We start from the raw sequence: 11,407 nt of genomic DNA on the forward strand, positions 1-11,407 counted from the left end.
CGCAGACAATACATTAATTATGTTTTCCCACTATTTATAAAGACCCCAAACAATAAGGTCTGTGCTGTTAAGAGTGTGTTTAATTCAAACTCAGGTCTGAAACTCTGTTCACAATAAATGTTTGATTGGTTTGAAAAGGTCAATCTCTGTTATGCAACCTGGCTTTAGACCTGCTTCAAGACTAAGGTGGCTGACTTTGCTGTTTCTTAGTGGGAAAGCATGAACTCACATTTCTATAATAACTATAGGAATACTATGGTTGTTATTAAATTACAATAGGATTACTGTAACTTTGTAGTAGATAAGATGTAGCAGTCTTACCATAAGTTCAGCTTTTCTCAGCCTCAGAAACACTTGAACATGATTGAGTCTAAGTTGTTGCATGAAGTCTGTTTAACATATACGTATGTCTGGTTAGGTATTATTTTAAAAGTTTTTGTACTTACAGGCTTGGCTGGGTATCACACCTCAATACTTTTTTGGTACCGACCAAAATGTGTCTGTCGCATCGAGTTTCAAAAGCTGTCAACTACCAAAAACTGGCATTGAATATCTGGTCAGATTCATAATCTTGTTAACTTGTTTTTGATCACAGAGTCCCTGTTTGAAATCAGTGTTTTGCCTGTTTTAGATTATTGTATTAAGGTAAAATTCTTGAATGGCTGCTGGTGTTAAGACAGCGATGGCTTCTTTTTGTATATTACTGTGTGACGACATAAATGTATCCAACATTGGAGCTATTGCCATGCCATTAAAGGAGACTTCTGGTCAATTTCAACACGTAGCTCTGTTGTTTGTAAATTTGGAGTGCTGTCAGTAGCGAGAAAAACAAAAACAATCGGTGTTGCCTACACCGTGTTATCCTCCTGCTACAGTTTGCACCCAGGAGGCTGAAAGAAATGCATAAAAGTTGTGCTAATTCAGCTCTGTTTAGTTCCGGTGTTGAGACGGCAAGATGAGTGCTTCGGGACCGTCTACAAACTACAACACCGAAAAGAGATACAAAAATATTTTCAAAAATAGGCATATGCTTATTTTTTAAAAGTAAGTGGTGTAGTACAACTAGCAGGAGACAAGTTATAATTGAGGTAAGTTTGGAGACACTACCTTATTTAATCATTAAATTAATAAATATTTTTGTTGTATCTCTTTTCAGTGTTGTAGTTTGTAGACGATCCCTAAGTCTTGCCGTCTCAACACCAGAACTAAACAGAGCTGAATTAGCATAACTTTTATGCATTTCTTTCACATCTACTGCAGCCAGATTCACTGTGTTCACTCGGGAGGAATCACTTTACATGGGTAGACACTTGTAATGACATTTCGAACATGTTAAGAGGCTAAAAGCACGTTTAAAACGTGCCCAGTTTCAGCCTCCTGGGTGCAAACTGTAGCAGGAGGATAACATGGTGTAGGCAACATCGATTGTTTTTGTTTTTCTCGCTACTGACAGCACTCCAAATTTACAAACAACAGAGCTACGTGTTGAAATCGACCGGAATTCTCCTTTAACACAGTGGTAACTATCCTTTTAATACTGTATTTCTGGGTGCATAAGGCCATTGTGGTAATTATCCTAACCTTGATTTCTTTATGGGTACAATTTTATTTTATTTTTGCATTACATTATAATTTGTCAGGTATTTAATTTGCTGGACGTACACACACACATATATATATATATATATATACATATATATATATATATATATATATATATATATATAAAAATAATCGCCTCCTCTCACCTTGTGACTGGACAATCTCATCTCTGTGACCTCCTTCGACCTCTGTGGCAACCATGACGACGATGACAGTGCAGACCAGACCAGTCCTCCATAGCGTTTCCATGGTTACTACAGTAGTTGCTATAGTAACAGAATTCAGTGCAGTGATCCCCAGGCCTCTGTCCCAACATGTCTTCTGCCCTCTCGGATGCCCCGTCGCCTAGCAGTGGGACAGCTCAGCGCTCTGTTGGGCCATGGCTGCTGAAAGATCCATGAGTTCAGACATAGCAGCCTCTACAGTGTGGTGATCAGTGAGTGGTGATGGATCCTGCACGAGTCCTCATAGGAGTAGAAAAAACCTGGACGGATATCCCAAGGGGCTCAGCAGCACTGGTAGGTTTCGACTCCTCTCTATAGCCCTGTAGAAGAGAAATTGTTCAGTGAGAAAAAGGAAGGCCAGGAAAGGGAGTGAAAAGGGAGGGGAGAGACAGATTTAGGCTCAAAAAGGGAGGACCAAGGGAGACATAGTAAAACACTGACTTAAAGAGAGAGAGAGAGAGAGAGAGAGAGAGAGAGAGAGAGAGAGAGAGAGAGAGAGAGAGCATGATATCCCATTGACCCATGCAGTTTCCAGTCTAACAAGACAAATCTACCCAGTTCATATTCAGCATTCAGTGGAGGACCGCCCAGTCCTGCATTGTTCCTTCAGCTAATCAATCTTGCCTTTGACGAAAGGCAAACACCCTGTCTTTCACTCTGATGACCAGAGACAACAGCAGGTCCCAACCTGGGGCCCCTGAGGCCCCACTCTTTAAGCTGCCTGCCCACCGGAAAGAGTTCAAACACAAAGGAAGCCATTGATCTTGTAAAAAGCTGTGCTTAATGCCCAAACAGGGCTTGAAGTGGGTATTATGTCAGAGGCTCTGGGGTAAAATGAGCCAATTTGAGAGGAGCAGCAGGTTGCCATCACTGCTACGCTGGCTGACTGTGGTGGTTGGCTGTATGGCTGAGTGACTTGCTGGCTGGCTGCCTGACTGTACAGCTTACTAATTGGCTGGCGTCCTGGCTAGCAGACGGATGGTATGAGTGCCTATATGAAGCTTGTTTACATCTGAGACTAAGTTTAAAGTACTGTGATGGGTATAAAATTCAATAAAGATATATCAACCGGTAGTAATATTTGACCATAAACACATAAAATAAACAACAATCTTGATATGGATCCCTTATATTTGTTTTGTTTATTAATGTGACCACGACACATACTGAACCAGACATCTTACAGTTGGAAAATCAACTTCAACTACTTTGGCTTTCTTAATGTCAGCTCTAACCAGCCAGTTTGCCTCATATTTTTCAACACCATGTCCCATGTCACTCCCAGTCTGTAAAACGGCCTTTACAAGATCCAGACAAGACATTACGCCCTGCAATGACTTTCGTGGCTTAAATGACATTACCGTCACAAATAAATATCCCCTGCCACTCATCAATTCCGCTTTTGAACCCCTTCAGGGCGCCACTGTTTTTTCACCTCGTTTGGATCCGGCAGGGCGACGAGTGGAAAACAGCGTTCAACACCCCACTGGGCCATTTCAAGTATCTAGTCATGCCTTTTGGGCTCACCAACGCCCCAGCTGTTTTTCAAGCCATGGTCAATGACATTCTGAGGGATTTTTTTAACCGTTTTGTTTTTGTCTGTCTCGACGACATTCTAATTTTTTCTAAATCCCCCGAGGAGCATATGTCGCTCCCCCACAGACCAGAAGCTTCACCCTTGTGCTTTCTTTTCCAAGAAACTGACTCCTGCAGAAAGAAACTACGATGTGGGAAATCGGGAGCTGCTGGCGGTGAAGCTAGAGTTAGAGGACGGCAGCATTGGCTGGATGGAGCGGAGCAGCCGTTTGTGGTCTGGACCGACCATAAGAATTTGGCTTACATCCAATCTACCAAGAGACTCAACTCACGTCAAGCCAGATGGGCCCTGTTCTTTAGCAGGTTTAACTTTATTTATTTGACTTACCGTCCTGGTTCACGCAATGTTAAACCTGATGCTCTCCCTGAAGCAGTCCTGCTTTCCTCCTGCGTTGTGGCTACGGTACACTGGGAGATTAAATCTCTGAAGAAAACGGCCCAAGGAACAGACCCTGGACCGGGAGATGGACCACCTAACCTGCTCTATGTTCTGGAGTCTGTGCGGCCTCAGGTGCTGCATTGGGTTCACACCTCCCGCTTCGCCTGTCACTCTGGGATGTACCGTACGCTGACATTGTTAAAAGAGACACTTCTGGTGGCCTTCAGTGGAAGCTAATGTCCGTGCTTATGTGGCGGCTTCTTCTACCTGTGCACGGGGTAAAGCCTCTCACCAGCCTCCCTCTGGTCTGCTGCAGCCTCTCCCGGTCCCTAGTCACCCCTGGTCCCATGTTGCTCTGGACTTCGTCACCGGCCTGCCAAAGTCTTAAGGTAATGATATAATACTTACCATTGTGGACAGATTCTCTAAATCTGCCCACTATGTAGCACTGGAAGACTTTTTGTTCCGCATTAGGTGCGTCCGTAAGTTTGTCCTCAGGGTTCCAACCTCAATCCAACGGCCAGACAGAGAGGGCCAATCAGGATCTGGAAGCGTCACTGCGTTGTGTGGCTGCTCAGCATCCGTCCACCTGGGCTAAACATCTCCCGTGGATTGAATATGCCCACAACTCATTGACCACCTCTGCCACCAGCCTCTCTCCATTCGAGGTAACCCTAGGATTCCAACCCCCACTGTTTCCCGCCCAGGAGAGAGAGTTGGTTGTCCCTTCAGTCCAAGAAAACCTTCATCGCTGCCACAAGGTTTGGAGCGACGCCCGTGCGGCCCTGCCACACGACGCCCGTGTGGCCCTGCCACAGAACGCAACAAGAGGGTGGCGGATAGGCACAGGACCCCTGCGCCCATTTTCCAACCAGGTCAGGAGGTTTGGCTTTCTTCCAAAAATGTTCCTCTTCGTACCGAGTCTCGTAAATTGTCGCCCCGGTTAGGGATGTCCAGATCCGATCACGTGATCGGAAATCGGGCCCGATCATGTGGTTTCAGACTCGATCGGAATCGGACGTTACCTCCCAATCAGGACTCGGATATATATGTTTATATATTCTCATTATTTTTTAACACATCTATAGTTATGCGGTGGCACAGAGTTAGACCCTTTTGACTCCACACAGAAACAGCAACGCGTGCGGCATGACATCCCTTTGTTGCAGAGACGCTATTGGTTAAATGCCGGCAAAGTAGAACACGGAAGCAGCTTGAAGCGGAAAGCGCGAGTATGTCTGCGGTCTGGAGGTATTATAAAGTTGATGACAACAACATTGCCATAGCAAACTGTGAGATATGTAACAGAAGTGCTCTGTTTTTTAACAGAGTTGTTGAATGTTAAAATAAGGTGAATTAAATAAAAAATAAGGAACATCCTGGATCTGTTTTTCGCTCTTCTTTATTCTTTTATTATATATTATAGAAGTATCGGATCGGGACTCGGTATCGGCAGATACTCAAAATCAAATGACTCTGACTCGAGGGCAAAAAAACCTGATCGGGACATCCCTAGCCCCGGTATTTGGGACTGTTCGTTGTGGAGTCCATTGTTAATCCCTCTGCTGTCCTGTTGAAGTTGCCACAGGCAATGAAGATCCACCCTACATTTCACATCTCGCAACTTAAGCCTGTGTCCTCTAGTCCCTTGTGCCCGCCTGCGGAACCCCCACCGCCCACCTGGATCATTGACGACCATCTGGCCTACATGGTCCGGAGGCTCCTGGATGCTCGGAGGCAGGGTAGGGGACTCCAATATCTGGTTGATTGGGAAGGTTATGGGCCCGAGGAGAGGACCTGGATCCCTAAGCGTTTTATTCTGGATCCGCAGTTGGTTAAAGACTTTCATCGTGAACATCCGGACAAGCCTAGCGGGTCGTAGCGGGAAGTAGGTCAAGGGGCATGGTCTCGCAGAAGTAGGTCCAGGGGCGTGGTCTCGCAGAAGTAGGTCCAGGGGCGTGGCCGTTCAATCAAACTCTACCTGCACGGCTGCTGCCTATCCACAAATCTCCTCTGCAATACTTAAACCGTGTGGTAACTTGGCTTAGTGTAACTTTGTTCGTTTCTAGTTTGTTACTCGTCTTGTAGTTCCTAGTGCTCCTGCTTATAACCTGCTTCTCTGTTCAGACCTCGCCTCAAGACCTGCTGCATCCCCTGCCGTTGTCAACTGTTCTGCCTGCTACTCACCGCCCAGACTTTGCCACCTCCTCGCTCGGATTCAGAGGAACAGTTTGGATTCACCACTGCCTGCCCGCCTCTAGCCTCAGTCCAGTCCGGAAGTCATCAAGCCCTGTTCCTTCCGACCTTGATTACTCTTAGTACAGATTATCATTAAAACACTTTGAAATCGTTACTCTGTTCACTAGATCAGCGAATGAGAGCAATGACCTTATCTCAGTTTAACCTAACAGGAATGCACCACTGTAGTCACCTGGGCATTGAAACTACAAACCTAAACTGCAGGCTTCTTGTTAGATGAGGCAACCAGACTAGTAATGCAAGTGCTGTGACCAGGAGGGGTTATTATAATGATCTCTGATTTGTCATGAAGTTGTTGGAAACTTTTGGACATGCTGTTCTTAATTTCAGCAATGCAATCCAAAATTCAGGACACATAGGTGGGACCTGGCTTTGACCCGACATACAGTTGCATGTCATCTGCATACGATTTCATAATGCCATAGAAATTTAATGTTTACCTTCATCAGCAGACGCTAATGACTGTTTCCTATTTCCAAAAATAACAGAGAATATTGTTTATTCCTTGAATGACAGTACTCTATGATCATTTGGAGGTAACAGTTCAGCCAGGCAGACATCACAGACTAAGATCTTGGGTCTCTTGTTCATTTTCCACAGTACTAATTTAACTGTCCTGCACTATACATAAACCCCAAGTTCCTTTTTAGTGCATTCCGTTTTTTACTTACAGACCAACACAAGAGCGGGTCTGATTTATAATAACAATGGAAAATGACTTCCTCAGACCCACAGTACCCATTACAAAAACAGACCAGAGCCAGGATGAGGAGTCACATTTTCATGGGTGCCCTTCTCTTTGACTTGAGTTTCCTGGCTATGGATTGCAGTGTCAGCTAAAATAAACCCAACCCTCGCTATTCCCCAGTAAAGTCTGCCCACCCAGTTCACTCTTGTCCCCTCCATCAGTGCCGTCTGGGGAGAGAAGAGCGAGCGGAGACGCCACACTGGCCCAGATGGCTGGCGGCTAACCAACTGCAGCCAAAGGTAATCGGAAGCAGATGGGAAACCTTTTGGTGACGAGAGCAGGGGGAACAAGTTGCCTCCTGAAAAGAGGAGGGAAAAAACGAGCGCAAAGCCCGAGGGGAATGAAAGAGAGACAGCAGAGTGTAAGCTGTTCGAGCCAGCTGGGAGAATTATTCTTGAGTGTTAATACCCTGAACTGAGTGTGGAGGAATGAGTTGAAAAGAGCCCTAATGTGCCTCTTTTTTCATTTCAAACAGCAAAGGCAAGGTACAGTAAAAGGAGAGCTTGCTTAAAAAACACTAAGGGGTCTTTGTACTGTTGCAGCTTCCCTCATACATGGAACAACTGAAAGTCTTTCTCTCTTCCCCTCCCTCAGGCTTTCTTCCAGTCATTTCCTGCACAAGCCAAACTCCCCTCCATTTTCATTACTTCTTCTGCTCACGCTCTCGATTTATTGTGGGTTATTAAACTTGTAGCTTGATATCAAGTGCTTTTCATTACCACTAACTCTCCTTTTGTTAATTTAAACAAGAGAAAGAGGGGGAGACCGGACCCCCCAGTGCTGTCCCTTGGTGTGTTTTTTTAAGTAAAGCTGCTTAAAGAGATTTGTGGAGGGCTTCAAAAGATCCCCACAACAACACGCATGCACTGCGTTCGTGGTAAATTATTGCTCCATTATAAACCACAAAGAAATGCAGCTAAATTAAGAGAAAGCTGTCTTGCAGAGGTGATGGTGTCGTACATCTTCCGTGGTCTGTTGTGCAAAACTTTCCCTGTGGGCTGTATCACTTTTGAGCAAAATAAAAAACGTATGTTTGTCAGCAGGCCAAGCGAGCACATACGTCGACTCTCAGCTCTGTGTTTTGCTTGGATTAGCTACAAATATCGAGCATATTGCTGCAATCACGGCCAAGAGAAAAAGTGGTCCGAGCTGCAGACAGGCCACACAATTTCCAACGCAATCACAATTTGCAAAAGAGAAAAGGGGAGAAGAAAGGGGTCGTTGTTAACAAGAGAGAGAAAATTTGGACCGCTTGGGATAATTAGGTGGGAATATAAGGGTGGGCCAAATTTGCAATCCTCTTCATCTCTTCCATCTTGTCATCCACTAGTTACTGGTGCTTTTCATGTGTGTAAGGGATGTATGTACAGTGAGTTTTTTTCTTTTTAAGACTAGAGCTAACTATGCTGTCCTTGTCTTTAACTGTTGCCAGGGAGAGTGGAGCTATCCGAAAACTAGCACACTAATCAAAGCCATATGACCGGCTCAAAGTAGTCTGTGTGGAGCGAACAGATGCTAAGTGTCCCTCAGCTTAGCTTCAAGTCTAGCACTCCCCCCACTCACTCACACACACATACACAGTGTTTCCACTTTGATCAGGGAGTAGTTCATGAATCAGCTTTAGGCTCAGTTTATTATTTCATTAAACCGGCAGTGTGGCTTCTCATTTCTAATAAGACCATGAGGCTGTGGGATCAAATAGCCGATTAAGACGAATGTCACAAGTCAGATGCAGCGTTTCAGTCTGCCTCAGCAGCAATTATAAGTATATTAATAAGTCTAGCTTCACGCAGATCTCCACATAAAACCCTGAACAGGTGATAGAAATAATACAAAGAACTGGGGAATATTTCTCAGACTAAATTCTCATTCTCTCTGTCTGGTACAAAGACAGAAAGAGAAAGAGGCAGGCATTCCTTTCTCAATTTCCCCAAATAAACAGTGTGCAGATGAAAAGTGGGAACATAAACAGGCCGGAGAACCTCGGATGTGCTCCCCTAACTCTGAAAATGTGCCTCTCGAGTCTGAAACAATATTTAGTGAGAGAGAGAGCTGACTCGACACGAAGTGAGTCAGCCAGCAGCACTGGGAACACAGCACAGATGGTAGTGGAAGGTTTTCTCTTTCTGTCTTTTATCATATTAATTTCTGCACAGCTTCTTTACGACTGCCAAGAGTCCAAAACACCAACAATATACTCAGTTAAGTCACTCACATGAGACAAAGAAACGCAGCAAATACTCATGTTTGTGAAGATGAACCATTAATGGTTGGCTTTTTTTGCTTAATGTCAAAATAGCTGACAGTTTTCTTTTAATCAACATTGATTAATCAACTTATTGTTTCAGCTCTTCTCTTCTTTACCTATCCCATCAAGACATAGCATTGATGTGGTGCAAAAGAAGGCCTGTGTGTGTGTGTGTGTGTGTGTGTGTGTGTGTGTGTGTGTTGGCGAAAAGGTACGGATGCAACAATGCAATTTGGGATTTCAGTATTGCCGGCAACCATGATGTGACAGATCAATATTTAATACGGTTTCTTTGTTAAAAAAAATTCAGTGTTGACGCTTGTAGTTATCAGCATTCATAAAATCCTGGTTGGCTGCCAGTTTTAGTGTCACAGTAACGCCTGGCCTCATCTTGCCTTACATAAAGTTTATCACAATGAGTTTAGAGGTTTACAGAATTTAAATTTGGGGGAAATCACACACAGTATCGCATCGTTTAGTTGAGGTACAGGAATAAAAAGTTGGACTAGGCATCTCTAATGTGCATGTATGTATTTGTGTGTGGTTTGGTTGATGGTATATCCAAAACCTGAGAAACTAAACTAATATGTGTGTTGCCATCATATGCAAACTAAAACAAGGCTACATGACACAAATTATAGTATCTTGAATAAGAGCATATGTTAATTCTACCAACATGGTGCACAAAGAATGAAATTATGTTGACAAAAAGAAATAAACCTGCTGTTCATTGAGGGACCACATATCCATGTGCACACAAGTCCTAAAACTACTTAGATCATCTGTGTTACTTCAGAGAATCTAAAAGTTAGCTGTAACATTCTGGAGTTATAATTCATCAATCCCTAAAATATGTTATACACCTTATAGAATAATTGTTGCTGCAGAATTACTGCAGTAGTTTTTCATCAATGGGAAGCTACATGTTGCTCCCCCAGCCGGTGAACGAATCAAGGCCACTCTTCACTTTATGTACCTGATGTCTGCACACACACGCACAAACACGCACACTGACTGCCTTGTCATCAGCCAATGAGGAGATCCCAGCCATAACTACGAGCTCTTGAGGAGAAGAGCCAATTCAAACATAGATTTTAGGAGGAATACTATACAAATACATTGACAACATTAAATCCATAGAGGTCCATATCATGACCCTCTGATACCACAACGAAACAACTAAAAGACTAAACAAGAGCAACATTCAAAGTATGCAGAAATATTTCTGGAGAAATTTGCGTATTAGAGTTCAGAGCAGCCTCCTGACAGCATCATGTCATGACCGTTTTCCTCCAGACTTTTGCATGAAAACATAGAGCGTGGCTGAGCTCGCTGACTTACCTTCCCCGTGTCCCCTTGCAGAAGATTCCGCTGTGATTCTGTCCTCTGTCCTCCGCAGCAAGCGGAGAGGAGGCGGCGCCGGCGGATGACTGAGGAGACTCAACTCCTTCCACTTCCAGAAGGGCACAGTTTGATGTCGAGTCACCCACACTCAGATTATCACACTTCCGGTTACAATTTGCAAAATAATAGTCATATCTGCAAAAGGTTTTGGGTAAAATGAGCTAAATTGAGGGTTTATGTTCCGGTTTAGTGAAATGACTTGATTAAGACCTCCATGGATGTTTCATCTTGAAGTACAATTCAATCTCTAACTATCCTGATTGTTAATGTGCGTTTTGCTGCCCAACTCTGTGCACTTTTTATAGGCTACAAGTAGGCTATTACATGTATTAACTTATTTATTTAAAAACCTTTATGTGTGTACCGCCATGGATATGTGTAAAATAGCCCCATGTCTTCAATTATAGTGCAATTAGAAAATTCTTAGGGTTTTTGTTTATTTATTTCAACAGCAACACCACACACCACCCAATCTGGTTTGGCTATTTATTTTTTCTTTGCACCATGGATGTGGCTTTGCACATGCCAGGAGTCAAGATACAGAATATACTGAAACTATTACCAACCAACATTACCATGTTCAATGTTCTTCTGCGATACTGACCTGAGTGTATTAAGTAATTGCAACACTGAGATGTTACCAAAATGTTTTAATAAAGACGTGTTTTACCCCCTTTCAAGTGTGGTATTACTTTTCCTATATCAATGTTAAGTTTCACAATATTATGTTAATACTTAGATGGTAAGTCAAAGCGCAAGACATCAGACAACCTGGAAGGGTCTCTTCTGTCAGTGGTAAAATTAAGGTGAACAGTTGGAGGCAAATTTTTTTCTAAATGCTCTGCCGTCATGATTCAAAGTTAGAGTAAAAGGGAGACACATACAATCCATATTAAAAACATACACATTATTTCCCACATATACTTTTAAGCCATAATGTTTCTAGA

At 43.5% G+C, this 11,407-nt stretch overlaps 1 protein-coding gene across 2 annotated transcripts in view; it reads right to left on the bottom strand.

Annotated features, from left to right (window-relative positions):
• Nucleotides 1-10,559, bottom strand: part of adamts10 (ADAM metallopeptidase with thrombospondin type 1 motif, 10) — a 56,898-nt gene extending 46,339 nt beyond the window's left edge. Inside the window, exons 1-2 of one of the 2 annotated variants that reach the window (XM_031308461.2) lie at nucleotides 10,398-10,559; nucleotides 1,749-2,146 (exon numbers count right to left, since the gene is read on the bottom strand). In XM_031308461.2, the coding sequence (XP_031164321.1) occupies nucleotides 1,749-1,851 (103 nt within the window). In that variant the 5' untranslated portion in view covers nucleotides 1,852-2,146; nucleotides 10,398-10,559. The remainder of the gene's footprint in view (nucleotides 1-1,748; nucleotides 2,147-10,397) is intronic. The other variant, XM_031308462.2, reaches the window with a different exon arrangement.
• Nucleotides 10,560-11,407: the final 848 nt, after the last annotated feature.

The sequence above is a fragment of the Sander lucioperca genome, chromosome 11, assembly GCF_008315115.2.
Source record: "Sander lucioperca isolate FBNREF2018 chromosome 11, SLUC_FBN_1.2, whole genome shotgun sequence".
Classification (NCBI taxonomy): Eukaryota; Metazoa; Chordata; class Actinopteri; order Perciformes; family Percidae; genus Sander; species Sander lucioperca.